The sequence below is a fragment of the Girardinichthys multiradiatus genome, chromosome 1 (genome assembly GCF_021462225.1).
Source record: "Girardinichthys multiradiatus isolate DD_20200921_A chromosome 1, DD_fGirMul_XY1, whole genome shotgun sequence".
Taxonomy (NCBI): domain Eukaryota; kingdom Metazoa; phylum Chordata; class Actinopteri; order Cyprinodontiformes; family Goodeidae; genus Girardinichthys; species Girardinichthys multiradiatus.
Window position 1 is genome coordinate 22,855,764 of NC_061794.1, and position 19,168 is coordinate 22,874,931.

General features: G+C 40.9%; 1 protein-coding gene across 2 annotated transcripts in view; it reads left to right on the plus strand.

The window, feature by feature from the left end:
* The first annotated feature begins 1,487 nt into the window (after positions 1 to 1,487).
* ahcyl1 (adenosylhomocysteinase-like 1) overlaps positions 1,488 to 19,168 on the plus strand; it is a 34,250-nt gene continuing 16,569 nt past the window's right edge. The window contains exon 1 of one of the 2 annotated variants that reach the window (XM_047379230.1): positions 1,488 to 2,527. In XM_047379230.1, the coding sequence (XP_047235186.1) occupies positions 2,336 to 2,527 (192 nt within the window). In that variant the 5' untranslated portion in view covers positions 1,488 to 2,335. Of the gene's footprint in view, positions 2,528 to 4,065; positions 4,237 to 19,168 lie in introns of those variants that run through there. The other variant, XM_047379239.1, reaches the window with a different exon arrangement.

A 19,168-nucleotide genomic window follows, 5' to 3' on the forward strand; every position in this document is an offset into this window, starting at 1 on the left:
GGTATTTTGTTTCTTTACTTAAGAACTAATTAGGAAACCCAACGAGCCTTTAAATGGGGGCAAACATGGTTTTAGTGGATTTTTAAAATTATTTTTAGTAAACCATAAACAGTACCTTGTAAACATAACCAATTTAACCTTTTTTCATTTTTTAATGTTACAACCACAGCCTTTAATGTATTTTATTTGGATTTTGTGTGATAGCACAAAATGGTAGAAGGAAAAGGTTGTTTTTGTTACAAGTAAAGAATTTGTACAATGTGTCATGCATTTGTAATCAGGACTTAAATCTATAATTTGCCATTACCTGGAAATTTGCTTTGATCTAATCACTTATTGATAGCTCTTGCTTTATATTGATTATCGTTTTTTTTTTTCCCGCTAAGGATAAACCTCCACAACAGTCTCAAGTCTTTAGCACAGTTTTTTTCCCTGGATAGCACAGTAACAGGCTCCGTTCATCTTTCATCAACTGTGACCAGCTTCCCTGTCCAGCATCCACACAGCATGATGCTGCCACTACTGTATTTAAAGCTTTGGGGGTTGGTGTGTTCAGGCGGATGAGTTGTCAGTTTTTCTCCACAAATAGTGTTTTGCAAGGATGGCCCAGAGGTTGAATTATTTCAATTGGTTGCAGTGGATTTTAAAGGTTTTAACAAAGAAAATGGGACTTAATACAAATACAGACAAAATATTTCTGAATTTTTTTAAATCAAAAAATTAATAAAAATCATGACTTTTTTTTCTTGTCCACCGCCACCCCTCAATTTTTATCTGCTTATGTAGCGGATTTAAATGGTTCCTCTCATCCCAAGTAATGGTAAACTGAAAGCTTTTAGGACTGGATGTTTTTTTTTCCTAAAGACATAGGAGTTCCTGCAGAAAGACTTGAAAGGGATGTCCAGATGGGGGTTACCTATAATCATGGGGTGGTACACTAAGGGCCTTAGCAGAATTCCTTGGGTTTGATTAGGCTGTTGTCATATTTAGGAGGGTGGAGGCACAGTCATACAAAAAAATCACATATGCAGTATTCAATACTGCAACTCACTGAAGTATGTTCTCTTCTTAACCCTTAGGGTTCTCTTATTGGCGCTCCACCTGAGTACCTAGGGCACAGAACAATGCTCTTTTAAGGATTGCCTTAATGTATAAAAACCTTTTCATATTTTTTTGTGAATGTCACTTTAGTCCTCAGTATTTAAAACAAATCTTAATGAAATCGTAACGTTTTACCCCTTAAATGCCTATTTTTCTTTTAAAGATCCACCCCCCGCCCACCACTGTTCTGATCAATATCTATTTTATTTTTCTATCCTTTAGGTTATTTTTTTTTAATTTCCCATTCAGTATAAGTAAATTGGTACATTTACAGTATATGGAATACAAATTCTGAAAGGATTTCATCACCAAAAAATAATAATAATGATGCACTTATTGAAAATGAGCACTTTTATGGGAGTCATGGGCATCATAAGGCTACAGGGAAAATATTTCTTTACTCAATTTAAAAGGCATATGAAAGACTTGAAAGGGAGAATAAAAAAATATTGAAACAGAAAAAAACATGGACCTCGGAGACCTAAATAAATATAATTTATAATGGCGTCTGGCCATTGCTCCCACTGATTCCCCCTCCGCACACCCTGTCCGAGTCATGGCCCAAATGTTAAGACAATTTAAAACAGGATACAAGTCGGATAATGTTTTTTGTATCTATTCCTGCGCAGGACCCTTTAAGCATAACGAGCGCAGCAAATCAGAAGCTGTGGATTATCTATATTGATCACACAATAAACCAATCACAGCAAAGAAGGCGGGACTTGTTCCCAGCCTCCTTGGCAACGGTCACACTGACTTTGCGGACTAAGGTTTACTGTATGCCAACTGACGACGAGTCGTATGCGTAGGATGTAAATACTTTGACAGCTCTTCACGAATCTTCGTGTCTTTCTTTTCTGTGTTCTGTCTTCCGGTTGGAGCGCTGTCTGGATGACCACGGCCTGAATGCAGCCTACTTCCTCAGGTGACAGGCTGATCCTACCGCCCCCTCCCATCAGAGATGCTTCAGTCTGAGGTTGACTCTACAACGCAGGACCAGCAACTGCCTCTGCAGGTCTTTTAGAGAACGGAAGAAGCCAGAAAACTTGACCTAAGCGTCTTCTTCTTACTCATCTAGATCAGAGGGTTCGTGTTGCCCTGTGCTTCAAAATCTGTTCGGCACTTTAAGCCACAAACTGAAGTGCAAAGAAGGCGACGGACGGAGCTAACGGTAGTTTAAACTCCACTCACAGCCGGCTTTACCCCCTCCTTCATTGAGTATCACTTGGATGCGATGACTGACTCGGCGGTGGACAGCAAAACGGAGGTCAAGCAGGCCACAAAATATGTGAAAGAGACCGAAAACGTCGCGGAGAAATACTCCGCGTTGACCGTCAGCAAGAACACCAGCGACGTGAACATGAACGTTGGAGAGATGCCCTCCGCGGCGTTCACCGCAGTCCCGACACTGAAGTCGGTGAAGAAGGTAAGGAACGTGATGCCCGCCATCACTCGCTGCCATTGGGCAGAGAGCGGCCGGTCACATGTGAGGAGGACACGTTTACGTTGGTGCGCAGAACCGTGCTGCGGTCAATGAGGCTACTGCTGGACAGCAGAGGGAAAGAAACCATGATAAATGTGCTGCAAATGTACATTTATTAAGATTATCCATAATCCTAAATATTAAGTGCGGTTGAAATTAAACAGTAGTCGGAATCCAGTTGGGATAGTAGTTCCAATGGGACCTATATGAATATTTGTTACCATTTGAAGCACAGATTTCACTCAATAGTATAAGAAGCCATGCCTCATTGTTTTAGTAGAATCATAACTTTATTTTTTAATACTGATGTGATGTGTAATTTTAAAGCAGCTTTCACATAAACAGGATTAGTGTCAAGCTTTAAGTATTTTTATAAAGTTTCTTTAGAGTGCAGATGGAATGTAAACGTTTCTTGTTTTAAAACACAACTTTGATGTAAGGCCTTAGTAAGCTCCATCTTAAATGTGTGTGTGTGTGTGTGTGTGTGTGGGGGGGGGGGGGGTCCACACTAAGTATGTGGATTTTTTTAAAGAAAACATCCAACCACCCAAAACCTGATGTTAGGCTGCTTTTCTTAGAGGTGCAGGAATGTGTCTATACTCTTGCAAACAGAGAAGCACCAATTAATCTGATTGTGGACTGGCAAGTCAAATATATATTTATATATCCTATTCATTACATGATTCAAAACTGAGAACCCCCTCTATTTTCACTTTATAAACACAAACTAACAGCATGCACTTCGATGCCTGTCTTTGAGTTCAATAAAAATCAGATAAAGGTTAGGCACACAGGCTTTGATGCATTACTGGGGATATTCTTGTAGCCTAATTCTTTCATTTTCAGTTGGATTTAAAGCTACTTCTTCCATAAAGTACTTTTCTTTTTTTTTATTTGATTTTATTTCTCAAAAAGCACCAGAATTCTTTCAAAATTAAAACAATTAATTTTAAGGCCTAAATAACAACTAGAAATTGCTACCATTCAGGAAAAGCTTGTTCAGTGCATCTGTGATTTTTTTTATTTTTATGTTCTCATACGGTGTTGATTTAATGTAAACATTGTGTATTTTGAAAACACCACTAAGCAAAGATGATCTTTTTTAATCTTTTAATTTTAGTCCTTAGTAAAGTGGAAAAAATGCATAGTTTATCAAACCTCAGCTTGAATGTAGTTGAGGGGGAGTTTCCACACTAAATATGTGCTACTTAATATGATGGAGGCTTTTCTTTCATGCAGCTTTTCTTATGTGAAGGAACATGGATGTTCAACTTGTTACTAGAGATCCATCAATCAGTCATCCAGAAATTAGAACGGCTAATTTTTCCTAATTGGTTCTGATCGGTGATCTGCAGGTCAGATACAAAATAATCTTTTTTCCCTATTCATTAAATGGATCCAAAGTAAGACCCCCCTTAAATTCTGTTCAATAAACACAGTGTGTACTTTTTTGAGTTTAAATTAAAAGATCTGATGATGCACATTTGCTTTGATGCATGAATGATGATAATCTTATTTCTTTATTTTCAGTTCAAAAGTTCTGCCTCTATCAAAGAAACATTTTTCTCTTTTATGTCTTACAGCCCTTAGAAAAAAATAGCTATCAGTCAAAGTGGGGATTGATAAAGAAAACAGAAAATCAACATGGCAAGGTAAAACGTGAGCAGTTCATCCCTTTTAGTTAACCATAGTCACAAATCCATATCACTGTTGGCCTGGTCAGCCTCGACTTCGCTCAGGGTTCTGATGTGGGTGGGTATCTTGAGTTTTTGGAACAGCTTGACAAAAGGGTATTTGCCACACACTGTGCACCCGAGGGAAAAGACGTTGAATGTCTTGGCTGCGCTACATTGGCACAAAACAAAAAGACTTTCTCCAGGCGGATATTCAGGTTACACATCCACTGCTGGTTCCCAGTGTTTATCCACTGCTGGTGGCATGTCGCAAATTTCTTTTGTGTTAACCACAATTTAACATTATTTACACAAAACATCTCAAACAAACATGATCTCATTACTTTTATTTAAAGGAGAAAAAGCAACATTATTCTTTATTCATAATCATGCTGAAGTAATATAAAATAAGTATTATTACTGTTATAATATTGTTATAACATTCACTATGATATAGTTTGATATACTTGTTTTCTGTCATGATTACCATTTGTTGAACAAAAGTAGACAAGGAGAAATGATATTCCACAGTGTTGCATTAATTATAGACCAAAAAGTCTAGGCAGCATTGTAAACTTATTATATCTAGCATAAATAGCAGCACTTACCATATTTATGTTTTTAAGCAAAACAAAAAAAAACAACATAAGGGAGGCAGGGGAAAAAAAATTAACAGCGGTATCATGGGAAAACTGTACTAAATGTCTTTGAAACATTTATTTTTACCATCTGATGTTTGTCAAAGTTTAGATTGTGAACAAGACATTTCTTAAATTTTCATCACAATTATTCCTCACTTTTACCCAGAGCCAGCCCAAAATTAAATGAGTAGAGTTTGATTTGCGGCCCAGTTGCAGTTTATACTGTATTATGACACTATAAATAGCAGTAAATCAACATGTGGAAACAAAATTATTCCTCTAACTTATTTTTTTGATCTAGCAGTCGTGTTGAGAGTAAAACGTTTCAATGTAGAGTTATAAAAAGAGGATCAATTTTCATTTATTTATTATGTAGTTGACAGTTATATTGTGCATGAAATTTGTCTTAAGCAAAGACACAAGCAGCAAACAACAGCTGGTGAAATTAAATTATGACTACGAACTATGAATATTTTCATATGATTACATTTGTCAGTTCTTTAAAATCCCAAATAATTTGAAAGAATTAAAAAAAAATTAATTTGCTATTCATAAACCTTTGAAGCAAACTTAAAGTAGGCTCACTCTTAACCACACCGATATCTGTATACAGTCATATTCAATAAATTAGAATATGCTTTGTGATGAGGCTTGTTTGTGAGATTAAAGTGCATTTCCAAATTGACAACTTCTAAGCAGGTATTAAAGATACTTTTGATTAAGCTCACCTGTCTGTCTTAAAAATGTTGTCGTATTGGCCTGATGTAATATTCTAATCTTAAAGGGGACATATCATGGTTTAAATTTCTTCCTTTTCCCACTTAAATCATTCAGTTGTGGTCTATGTAAAGTGAAACTGTAATGCTCTGGTCTGAGTTCCTTGTTATTATAACTCCACAGGTTCCTCTTTTAGCCCTGTTCTGAGGAGCGTCTGAGAGCAACTCGTTTTGGTGCCATCTCTTTAAATGTTACTGAAGAACTTCACACCCTGCCCCCTTCCAGGTCACAGAGAGTTCCACTCCACCCCTTTCAGCCATTTTTGTAGTTTGATAACAGAGATACAATTATCTAGCACTGCAGAAACAAGACAAAAACAGCAAAAACAATGCAAAACTGTTTATGTAATAATACTATTCAAAACACGTAGTACGGCTCTGTCCTCAAGGAGCTAAAAGCAGCACACAGCGCTAACATAAGCAGAAGGCACAATGCTACTGCTATCAAAACAATGGCCAGGACGTCGTATCAACACACAATAAAATAATGTTTGTTGTCATTTTAGCGTTATTTGCAGCTTACCGCTTTGCTGCGTTCGTCGTTTCCATAGGCAGGAAGAACTGCCCTTAATCAGATGGAGTCTTTCGGCAAATCCTTCTTGATGCTGGCAGAGGTTGCTGAAGTAGTTGTCCTTGAAGTGGGGAAATAGGATTTTCCCCACTGATGTGGGAACATTTCCATGAAAAATTTAATTTAACAAGGCACTTTGAAGAGGTTCTGTCGCTGGGGGATGGTGTACAACAACCGAACATTTACTTATCCACTTGCAGCCTCGGCATACAGGTCCTTCTCAAAATATTAGCATATTGTGATAAAGTTCATTATTTTCCATAATGTAATGATGAAAATTTAACATTCATACATTTTAGATTCATTGCACACTAACTGAAATATTTCAGGTCTTTTATTGTCTTAATACGGATGATTTTGGCAGCTCATGAAAACCCTAAAGGGGGTTCAGGTCAGGAGAGTTGGCAGGCCAATTGAGCACAGTGATACCATGGTCAGTAAACCATTTACCAGTGGTTTTGGCACTGAGCAGGTGCCAGGTCGTGCTGAAAAATGAAATCTTCATCTCCATAAAGCTTTTCAGCAGATGGAAACATGAAGTGCTCCAAAATCTCCTGATAGCTAGCTGCATTGACCCTGCCCTTGATAAAACACAGTGGACCAAAACCAGCAGCTGGTCCCCCAAGGTCTGGAATGGGCCCTTCTCCACAATCTTCCTCAGGGACCCTGAGGTCACCTCTTCTCATTGTGCAGCGTTTTCTGCCACACTTTTTCCTTCCCACAGACTTCCCACTGAGGTGCCTTGATATAGCACTCTGGGAACAGCCTATTCGTTCAGAAATTTCTTTCTGTGTCTTACCCTCTTGCTTGAGGGTGTCAATAGTGGCCTTCTGGACAGCAGTCAGGTCGGCAGTCTTACCCATGATTGGGGTTTTGAGTGATGAACCAGGCTGGGAGTTTTAAAGGCCTCAGGAATCTTTTGCAGGTGTTTAGAGTTAACTCGTTGATTCAGATGATTAGGTTCATAGCTCGTTTAGAGACCCTTTTAATAATATGCTAATTTTGTGAGATAGGAATTTTGGGTTTTCATGAGCTGTATGCCAAAATCATCCGTATTAAGACAATAAAAGACCTGAAATATTTCAGTTAGTGTGCAATGAATCTAAAATATATGAATGTTAAATTTTCATCATTACATTATGGAAAATAATGAACTTTATCACAATATGCTAATATTTTGAGAAGGACCAGTACATGCGCTTGGACTGCAAAATTGCAGTGAGAAGTAAAATGGCCGATACGCAAAATTGGTAGCCGGAAGTCCATGACTTTATTTAGCAGTTCTGAACGGATTGAAAAATATGACCCAAACAGAATGTAAAGATATCGGTGCTGTACCTGGAGAGACTGGGTTGACCATTTCTGCAAGGTTTTGCAAGATATGTCCCCTTTAAATGTTGTGTTTTCATTCCCTGTAAGTGGAAAATCATCATAATTAACAGAAATAAAACCTGAAAAAATAAGTGTGTGTAATTAATCTATATAATGTGTTTCACTTAGTGAATTGAGTTACTGAATGGGTCTGTATTTTATGTGGGAAGTGCATGCAGGTGCCCTCTGTTGGGGTGGATGTCCAACTATTTTAAAATTAGTCTCTGTAACACAATTTTCCCGCGAATGCAGAAACTGAAAGAAAACATCTTAATATTGAAGAAATTGGGCAGTAATTGGCATGATATTAGGATTAAAGATGTGACAAAAGAAAATTGTGACGCATGGTAGGCATATTTCATTTCTACATTTTGCAAGTCCAAAGTCGTCCGGGAATGACGTGAAAGAGGAAATCCCGGGTCATTCATTGTGTGAGCGTCAATGACAAACTGCCAAGTTGCGTTAAAAACAGCGTTAATATGGTGAAACAGTGCATTCACAATTCACAAAAGAAAAGATGTCAGAGGTCGGGATATTTTACAGACGAAGGAGAATGTCGAAGCAGAGTCTATGGCCATGCTGTTCAGTGGATCTGATTGGAAAAGATTGCCAAAGAAAATGTTGCTGCTGCTGCTAAACGCATCAAGGCTCAGCAGGTAAGAACACTTCCTTGTCACAAAAGTGCATTTAGATATCGGCAGTTATTGTTAAAAATTAAAAATGCAAAATAATTATTTTTATTATTATTGATAATAGTAATAATCTGAATTTATTATTATTAAAATAAGATAAATTACACATGCATACGATATGTTTAAATAAACGTTTCTCTAAAGATTCTAATATCCATGCTGAGCACTTCGTGTAACCCTGGATTTACACTGTATCTGCCCCAGTCCGCTCCGGTCCACTGCAAAGCCCGGAGGAGCTCCAAGAACCATACGCAGATCGCGCAGTGAAAGCCAGTGATAAATGCAGTAGCAAGTCCAAAACAACTAATTCTGTGGAAATTAAACTGCTTTATATTTCGGTTTATGCATTCTGATATCTTTATGTGCTTTGTTCTACACTGGTGAGTTCACTGATTGCAGCAAAGCTATATTTGTTGCTTAGTTTAGTGCATTTAATGTTTAATTGCTCAGTTTATAATACCTTAGTTAACCCAGTAAGATCTAGTCTGTCTTTAATGAATTATTTTTAAAATCCGGATGTTGTGCTCGTTCTGTTTCCTGGTGGTGTGGTATGATTCATGCATATTGACTCTGGCCTTGCTCTGGCATCTGGCAACAATAGACTGGTCGAATTAGATGGCCGTCCGCACTTGTGCGCTGCCATCTGATGAAAGCTGACTTGGTTCTTCGGACTCTGCACTCTGTGATAGTGACTGACATATATCTAAAGAAGCATCAGATTCTTCGATGTTTTCTGTGTTGCTGCCATTGTAGCAGCAGTAAGTTTACGTGCGGGGTTCCCCTGTGATGTCATAAAAGAGCGCAGCCTTTTATGCCTTTTTAGGGAAACTTATGACTACAAATCTCAACAATTTCTGTTCTGCAGGTGGGGACCACAGACCACTTCTCAGTACCTATGCTTTCTGGCTGATGTTTTGGTCACTTTTGAATGTTGGTGGTGCTTTCACACTCGTGTTAGCATGAGACGGACTCTACAACCCACACAAGTGGCTCAGGTAGTGCAGCTCATCCAGGATGGCACATCAATGCGAGCTGTGGCAAGAAGGTTTGCTGTGTCTGTCAGCATAGTGTCCAGAGCCTGGAGGCGCTACCAGGAGACAGGCCAGTACACCAGGAGACGTGGAGGAGGACGTAGGAGGGCAACAACCCAGCAGCAGGACCGCTACCTCCGCCTTTGTGCAAGGAGGAACAGGAGGAACACTGCCAGAGCCCTGCAAAATGACCTCCAGCAGGCCACAAATGTGCATGTGTCTGCACAAACGTTTAAAAACCGACTCCATAAGGATGGTATGAGGGCCCGACGTCCACAAATAGGGTTTGTGCTCACAGCCCAACGCCGTGCAGGACGCTTGGCATTTGCCAGAGAACACCAGGTTTGGCAAATTCGCCACTGGCGCCCTGTGCTCTTCACAGATGAAATCAGGTTCACACTGAGCACATGTGACAGACGTGACAGAGTCTGGAGACACCGTGGAGAGCGATCTGCTGCCTGCAACATCCTTCAGCATAACCGGTTTGGCAGTGGGTCAGTAATGGTGTAGGGTGGCATTTCTTTGGATGGCCGCAAGGCCTTCCATGTGTTCACCAGAGGTAGCCTGACTGCTATTAGGTACTGAGATGAGATCCTCAGACCCCTTGTGAGACCATATGCTGGTTTGGTTGGCCCTGGGTTCCTCCTAATGCAGGACAATGCCTCATGTGGCTGGAGTGTGTCAGCAGTTCCTGCAAGATGAAAACATTGAAGCTATGGACTTGCCAGCGCCGTTCCCCAGACCTGAATCCAATTGAGCACATCTGGGACATCATGTTTCGCTTCATCCACCAATGTCACGTTGCACTACAGACTGTCCAGGAGTTGGCAGATCCTTTAGTCCAGGTCTGGGAGGAGATCTCTCAGGAGACCATCTGCCGTCTCATCAGGAGCATGACCAGGCGTTGTAGGGAGGTCATACAGGCACGTGGAGGTCACACACAATACTGAGCCTCATTTTGACTTGTTTTAAGGACATTACATCAAAGTTGGATCAGCCTGTAGTGTGTTTTTCCACTTTAATTTAGTGTGTGACTCCAAATCCAGGCCTCCATTGGTTAATAAATTTGATTTCCATTGATGATTTTTGTGTGATTTTGTTGTCAGCACATTCAACTTTGTACAGAACAAAGTATTCAATGAGAATATTTAATTCATTCAGATCTAGGATGTGTTATTTGAGTGTTCCCTACATTTAATTTTGCTGCAAGGCAAGAGTGCTACCAGCTGCGCCACCGTACAGATAAACATTAAGATAAAATATAAATTAAACACCAGCTAACTTTAATTGCACAGACTGTGTATACCTTTTTGTTTTTCTGCTCATTGCTAGGGAACATAAGTATACCAAGTTGATGTTGGCTCGTTAATCTGTTGGTATATCTGCTCTGGCAGCTAACCTGCAGTAGGCTGCTTAACAGTCGTGCAGTTAATGGCAGGCCAACTGTAATTGCAGTGTTATTTTAATATGACCTCTTGATAGCGCTCATTTAGTTTTAGTCAACATGACTGTCCACTTTTTTTAGACTAGGAATATGTCCATATTGTCAAAAATGGGAAGGGACACACTGTGGTACTCTGTGCTCCCTACACCAAGACAAAACTCAGGTCACTCCAGGAATTTCTTTGGCCTCTCATTACAAGGACTTAAAATTACAACTCATTACAAGGACTGTAGAAATAGTATGGTTCAAAATATCACTGGATTGAAACAGCAACTTTTTAAACCCTTGGTTTTCCTTTATACCCCTAACTAGCCCATGCCCAGTTGTGAGGAGTACAATCTTGACAGTAGTGTTAGCTTGGGAAGTGGATGGAATGCACATTTTCTTTCCCACAAGCCTGCCTTAAATTCGTGTAGAGGCTGTATTTTGACCTGACCGCAGCTTTAAAGTGTTAAATATTGATATTGGTGCTGGTATAAGGTCTTCCAGAAGATACTTAAAAATGTTACCTTTTAAGGTTAAGCAATTTTAAATTAGCACAGATGGAATATTTATAAAAATATGCTTTAATGACAGGAATGTACTATTTTAAATGATTATATAGTATTGGTAGAACTTTTGTTTAACTGTTATCTGGGATTTGTAGTTTATTTGCAGTTGTGCTGTTTAATATAACCTTTAACATCCAGTTGATGAAGTTGCTGTTTAGACTAAAATGACTTGCTTGTAGGGGTGGGCAGTATGACTATTTAAGATCATGAAATGTTGGAATAAGTTGATGAGAGACTATGATATTATCTATAAATTGCTGCTGTATGCTACATCAATTTTATTTTCCTCCTTGACTTTTATCTTCATAAATGTTCTTCCTCGTAGAGATTTGTTGACTTTACATGAGCGATGGTGTTTTTTTTACACCAAAGTCTTTTTCAACTACAGTTTTTTAATTTGGCTAAATAGCCTGAGACTGAGTTTACTTAAGTCTTATTAAAAATCAGTTGTCGGCAAAATTGCGCAAACAGATAAAAATTGGGTAAAAAGGTTATTTGGCTTACATGCTTAGTTATATTATTTTTCTTTAATTGTTTTACATTGGGACATTTTAACCAACAGTGATTGGATTTTGTTGTAATATAAAAAAAATCTTGACATTTTTGCCATATTACTCACCTATATTGGCATGTTTTATTTCTTGTGACTCAACAGTGTTTGCCAAATGGGTCATACAGTACATCAATGTTCTGCAGAAGTTGTATTGTGGCAACTTTTTATGTCCCTTTGTGGACAATCAGTGGCTGAGGTAAACCTCAAGCTATCATAACCTTTAGAAATTTATTTACATATTGTGTAAAAATGGTAATAGATTTGAATAAACACTTGTGACAATTTATTATCCTGTATATTCTACCTCACAATCTGCTTGTATGTTGTAATAAAGATAGAAGTTTTAAATAAGTCCAAGTTACTGTAGAAACATATTAGATAATTAGAAAGTTATGTAATATCAGCAAATTGACAGAAGGTTCTTGAAGGCTCATTCATATTGAACTTTTTCTAAGTATTCACCTGGAATGTAAAATCCTGGGTTATTGTCTTAGTTTCACATTTATTTATGTGCTTGTGATTTGACTTCTCCATAGAAAGTCATATGCTCATAATGTGCACCGTATTATATAAGAAAAAAAATAGACATATTTATGTTCCCAGCAGCAGGGCTCAGAAACTTTAAAATATTAGTTTAGACCTCCTTCCTGTCTGACAGGCAATAATGCGTGGACTGTGAACCGCCTCAGGGAGCCTGTTTGGAAACATATTGAATGATAGGAATGTGCAGCGGCTTTATGAAAACAAAGCTGTGTGTTATGAATAAATCTGAGAGTTCGGTGTCTGACTCAGTCACCTGTTTGCAAAATTAGTAAAACAGCTTCTACATATCACTGTAAGAACATAAACATTTACATTATTTTGAATGACCTTGCATTGACTTTGAGGTACTGTTATGTTATGAAAATGTGTGGTGAATAAATACAATTGATCAGAAGTGAGTGTGGTGGTGGGTGAGTCAAAGAACAGCAAACCTCTGCCTCCTCCCTTTTTCAATACAAAACAGTTATGCAATACGCCCCCTTGGGAATAGGACTCACATTGAATTTGTTCCTGCATCATCATTTTGTCTGTGATCCCTGTGGTGGTGTGGACTGCTGTATGCTCGGTCTGAACAGTGTCTTGCTAAAATATTATTGATCTTCTCCACATTTTGTCATTCTACCAGTATAAACCTGAATGGATTTTATTGGGATTTTATGTGACAGACCAACACAAAGTGGTGCAAAATTGTAAAGTGGAGGAAAAACACGTATGGTTTTCCAAAAAAAAAAGAAAGAAAAGTCTTAGGTTTGCTTTGCATTTGAGCCACTGTTGAGAACACTGTCATTCTCCTTCCACCTCACAACTATGGACTACTATGTCTTGGCCTGTCACATACAATCCAAGTAAATTACATTGAAGTTAGTAGTTAATGTGTAAAAACATGAAAAGTTCAAACAGGTGTTAATATGATATGTGAGATACAGCGACTTGCTATAAGGATATCAGAGGCAACTTTTATAGCAGTAATTTCTTAACAACAAAGTTTAAGTAAGATTTCTTTACCTATAAAGCACTAAAACAACAAGTAGCATAAAAAGTATACTAAAAATAAGTACATCCAAGTAGAGATAGGTCTGATCCGAAAAGGTATTGATATTGGCTCTTGACTCAGATAGCTGGCTGAGGCCACAGATCCAAACGGCATGGTCCTTGTGTTGCTCCAGATCATGTTTAACTGATTTTACTCTACAAGCTTAAGCAAATACATTGTACCTAAAAAGATGTTTCAAATATGTATATTTTTAGATTGAGCCAATTGTTTATAGGTCAGTCATGGCCTGGTGTTGAAGCCCAGTTTCAGTGAACAGGATGCTCTACAGCAGAGTGGGCACCTTTCTGCGCAGCATAGCCCACTTTAGAGATATTCTACCGCTGAAAAAGAGAAAAGAGGAGTTGGAGGTTGGTTGTGTGTTTTGTGCAGAGGTGGAAGCTGTGTCAGACTATCACAGAAATGTTAACCGAGGAGAAATGTCTGGAGCTTCACAGAGGAGCAGGAAGGTTTGGCAGCAACATGAGGACAAGTGCAAAACAGAACTTTGCTTTGTTTATGCAACAGTAAAGATGACAGTGCCGTGGCTTATTTAGATTCACTTATATATCAAAGGGCACCAAAACATCACTAAATGTTAAAAAACATTAAGGAATGGAAAATATCGGTATGGGTAGATATTTAAGTGTAAATACCAGGATGGGATCAGAATCCAAACAACTTGGATTGAAGCATCTCTAAATTCAAGTACAAATGGTCAAGAAAATTAGAAATCTCTTTCAATCTTTATCCATAGTTAAGAGGAGATCTGGGATTTTATGTTGATGGGACATCTGTGGGGTTTGGGACCAACAGAGTAACTGGACTTTCCTCTCATTTTCCACATTTCATAGCTCAACAAATAAAAGTGAATAATTTGTTTTCATCCCTTTTTGATTTTAATCACATGAAGTCCTTCCTTCAGCTTTTGTTAGATTTGATCAATGTGCTGTATTTCAATCATTGTGAGACTATCCATTGTCCTCTAAATAGATCGCAATAGTTTGCAATTTTAATCTTTTTCCAAAGCTCTAGAAGGTCTGACAGACCTAGACAGGTCTGAGTACAGCGGAATGGATTATATTCAGTAATGACGAGAAATCAAAGTCAGAGCTGTAACGAGATAAGGTAGGTGAGGGCCAGGCTGTAGAGTTGGAAGTCAAAGTTCAAGATGCAAGCTTCCAGGTTCTCTAAACACTGTCCTGCATTCATCATTTTCAATCTGGTAAACCCTTCATGCCAGTGATTAGCCAGTGATTATAAATTTGCCAGAGGAGTGTATTGAACTATCCCTCTCCTGGTCGGACTTCTCTCTCTCTCTTTCTCTCTTTACCTTAGTATAAAATGCCTGTTTTTTGTAACGGTGACATGAGGTTTTGCCTTTAAATGTACACTCCATAATAATTGATTCCAACAAAAGCTTTAAACAATCTTATGGAGACTAGATGGCCTGAAGGTACCAGATTTTGGTAAAGTTCCCTAACAGTGATTATTTATTCTACTTTACCAACCTCCTAACTGTGTGTAGTGACAAAGTAAACTCAGACCCGTGTCCAGTTTTGTTTGCCTCCATTGTGTCCATTGTTTTAAACTTTGATTATTGCTCTGACTGTAGATATTGGCTATTCAACTATATTTATAGTAATAATTACATAGGTATGGTATAATTGTTCAAAAAGAGAATTTTGCCAAAGCTACATTAAGATGAACAAAACAACACATCCTAATATGCCTCATTATTTTTCAATGTTGCCCTTAAGGCCAAGATACCTACATGATTTTACTCTTTTTTTTTTTTTAAATCAAATTAAAACATTTGATTAAAAAAAAAAAAAACATTAATTAAAACATCAAATTAAAACATCCCCCAGTGGGCCCACCACCTGCAGGGGGAACCGTGAGGGACCGGTGCAAAGAGGATTGGACGGCGGACGAAGGTGGAGACCTCGGCGGCCCGATCCCCGGATGCTTAGGCTGGCTCTAGGGACGTGGAATGTCACCTCGCTGGGGGGCAAGTAGCCTGAGCTGGTGCGGGAGGTCGAGAGATATTGACTAGAAATAGTCGGGCTCGCCTCCACGCACAGTGTGGGCTCTGGAACCCATCTCCTCAAGAGGGGCTGGACTCTCTTCTACTCTGGAGTGGCCCACGGGGAGAGGCGGCGGGCTAGGGTGGATTTGCTTGTCGCCCCCCAGCTCAGCCGTCTCGTGTTGGGGTTTACCCCAGTGGATGAGCGGGTCGCATCCCTGCGCCTTCGGGTTGGGGAGAGGTCTCTGACTATCATTTCAGCCTACGGGCCGAGTGGTAGTGCGGAGTACCTGGTCTTCTTGGCGTCCCTGTCGGGGGTGCTGGATAGTGCCCCTCCTGGGGACTCCATTATTCTGCTGGGGTACTTCAACGCCCATGTGGGAAATGACAGTGACACCTGGAGAGGCGTGATCGGGAGGAATGGCCTCCCCGATCTGAATCCGAGTAGTGTTTTGTTATTGGACTTCTGTGCTAGTCACGGATTGTCCATAATGAACACCATGTTCAAACATAAGGGTGTCCATCAGTGCACTTGGCACCAGGATACCCTAGGCAGGAGGTCAATGATCGACTTTGTTGTCGTATCATCAGACCTTCGGCCGCATGTTTTGGACACTCGGGTGAAGAGAGGGGCTAAGCTGTCCACTGATCACCACCTGGTGGAGAGTTGGATCCGCTGGGGGAGGAGAAAGCCGGACAGACTTGGCAGGCCCAAGCGCATAGTGAGGGTCTGCTGGGAACGTCTGGCGGACCCCATGGCCAGGGATGTATTCAACTCTCACCTCCGGGAGAGCTTTGACCAGATTCCAAGGGATATTGGAGACATAGAGTCCGAGTGCACCATGTTCTCTGCATCTATTGTCGATGCTGCTGCCCGTAGCTGCGGCCGTATGGTCTGCGGTGCCTGTCGCGGCGGCAATCCCCGAACCCGGTGGTGGACACCGGCAGTAAGGTACGCTGTCAAGCTGAAGAAGGAGTCCTATCGGCTGTGGTTGGCTTGTGGGACTCCTGAGGCGGCTGACGGGTACCGTGGGGCCAAGCGTGCCGCGGCCCGGACGGTGGCAGAGGCAAAAACTCGGACCTGGGAGGAGTTCGGTGAGGCCATGGAGAAGGACTACCGGTTGGCCCCGAAGCGATTCTGGCAAACTGTCCGCCGCCTCAGGAGGGGGAAGTAGTACTTCGCCAACACTGTTCACAGTGGGGGTGGGGAGCTGCTGACCTCGACTGGGGACATTATCGGCCGGTGGAAGGAGTACTTCGAGGATCTCCTCAATCCTGCCATCACGCATTCCCTGGTGGAAACAGAGGCTGGGGACCCGGGGTTGGACTCTTTCATCACCCAGGCTGAAGTTACCGAGGTGGTTAAAAAGCTCCGCGGTGGCAGGGCTTCGGGGTTGGATGAGATCCGCCCTGAGTACCTCAAGTCTTTGGATGTTGTGGGGCTGTCATGGTTGACACGCCTCTTCAACATTGCGTGGCGGACTGGGACAGTGCCTTTGGATTGGCAGACTGGGGTGGTGGTCCCCCTTCATAAGGGTGACCGGAGGTTGTGTTCCAACTATAGGGGATCACGCTGCTCAGGCTCCCTGGTAAGGTCTACGCCAGGGTATTGGAGAGAAGAGTCCGGCCGATAGTCAAACCCCGGCTTCAGGAGGAGCAGTGTGGTTTTCGTCCCGGCCGTGGAACACTGGACCAGCTCTATACCCTCTACAGGGTACTCGAGGGTTCATGGGAGTTTGCCCAACCGGTCCACATGTGTTTTGTGGACCTGGAGAAAGCATTCGACTGTGTCCCTTGTGATGCCCTGTGGGGGGTGCTCCAGGAGTATGGAATCGAGGGCCCTTTACTAGGGGCCATCCAATCTCTGTACAAGTGGAGCAGGAGTTTGGTTCGCATTGCCGGCACTAAGTCGGACCTGTTCCCGGTGCATGTTGGACTCCGGCATGGCTGCCCTTTGTCACCGGTCCTGTTCATAACTTTTATGGACGGGATTTCTAGGCGCAGCCAAGGGCCGGAGGGGGTCTGGTTTGGGGACCAGAGAATTTCATCTCTTCTTTTTGCAGATGACGTGGTCCTGCTGGCCCCCTCTAGCCAAGACCTACAGCATGCACTGGGGCAGTTCGCAGCCGAGTGTGAAGCGGCTGGGATGAAGATCAGCTCCTCCAAGTCTGAGGCCATGGTTCTCGACCGGAAAAGGGTGGCTTGTCCTCTTCAGGTCTCTGCTGAGTCTGCTGCCCCAGTCCCAGATAAAGCGGAAGACGACGAGTACGAGTAAATTAAAACATTCAAATACATACGCACATGCACGTAGATACATTTAGGTCATTTAAGTTAAATACAACAAAAATAAATAAGGAGTAGTTCCCAAAGGAAGACTTTTTCGAAGTGGGGAGGTTCTACTAAGAGGTGATATGCAGTCAGTATCTTACCTGCAGTAGGTAACTCTTCTGTCGTTTTTCACTTTGATGTTAAAATAACTGCAGTCTCAAATAAAATTTCTTAAGGTTCATTTACGCATTTACTTTATACACATTTTCATTACCTTAGATGATTATTTACACAAAAGGTACCCATCACTTTTGGAACATACTGCAACAAGTGCAAATGTGTGCATATTTAGGGATTGGTGTTGTTTTAACATGGCCAAGCTCTAATTTAGACTTCCTCTGACTTCCTGCTACCTGAAAAACTAATTTTGGTTTCAATAAAGTAAAGATCCCATCTACTACAAGTAAGATAGTGACTGCTCATAACGTCTTAACAGAACCTTGCTTCAAAAAAGTGTGAACTATCCCTTTGAGTCTGTGTCTCTTTACTGCAAGTGTTTGTTCATGAAATAAGGCTGTGCGTTATCTTAATCAGGAGAACTTATAGTTTCAGCCAGAGGTCACATAGTTTGTGAGGAAGGCAGGATTAGTGCAAAATGTGTTTTTTTCACAACACAGTGTAATCGGTCATGCATGCATTGATTTAAACAGCAGCCTTTGCATACCAAGAGAAGTGCGTTGATTTCAGAGCTACACTTCATTTAAATCTTGCCTTACTGTGTGCACTGTTTTACCCACTGTGTTGATTGTCTTTGACTGGTTGAATGCAGTGGCTGCGACTGGTAAGAATCGAGGATATGTGTGGATTACAGTTAGATGGTGCCATAGAGCCACAGTGGTGGTGTCTGGTTAAGTAGTTTTCATTGCCTTATGTCAGGGCCACACATTGAGCCTTTACGCCACTGACCGACTGTCACACTCTGCGGCTTAAGTCTGTGACCTGGCCTGTTATCTGAGAAAGAAAGGGTATTTTTAGCTTCAGGATGGGTCTAAAGAGATGCCTAATGATGCAGCAGAAGGCTAATGGAGAACCGATTTAATTCCTCCTGCCAATCCCAGTGCATTTAGTGCTGCAAATCAGGAACTCATGCTGAAAATACGAGCTCCAACAAATGTGTTTTTGCGCTTGCGATATTGTTATATATCTGGATCATATGATGCTCTCACTGCACTTAAACAAAATCCCCATAAAATAAGACGTGAAGTCCTCAGCAGCTGGTTGTCAAGGGCAAAGCAAGGCAAACGGCAGGAGAGAGAGGCTCTGTTGGAATTGACCTCCCCTTTACGTCTTGGCCTGTTTCAGTCCATGTTGGCCATTTAGAAATGACGCTAATAGGTGGGAACCTCCCCCTGAG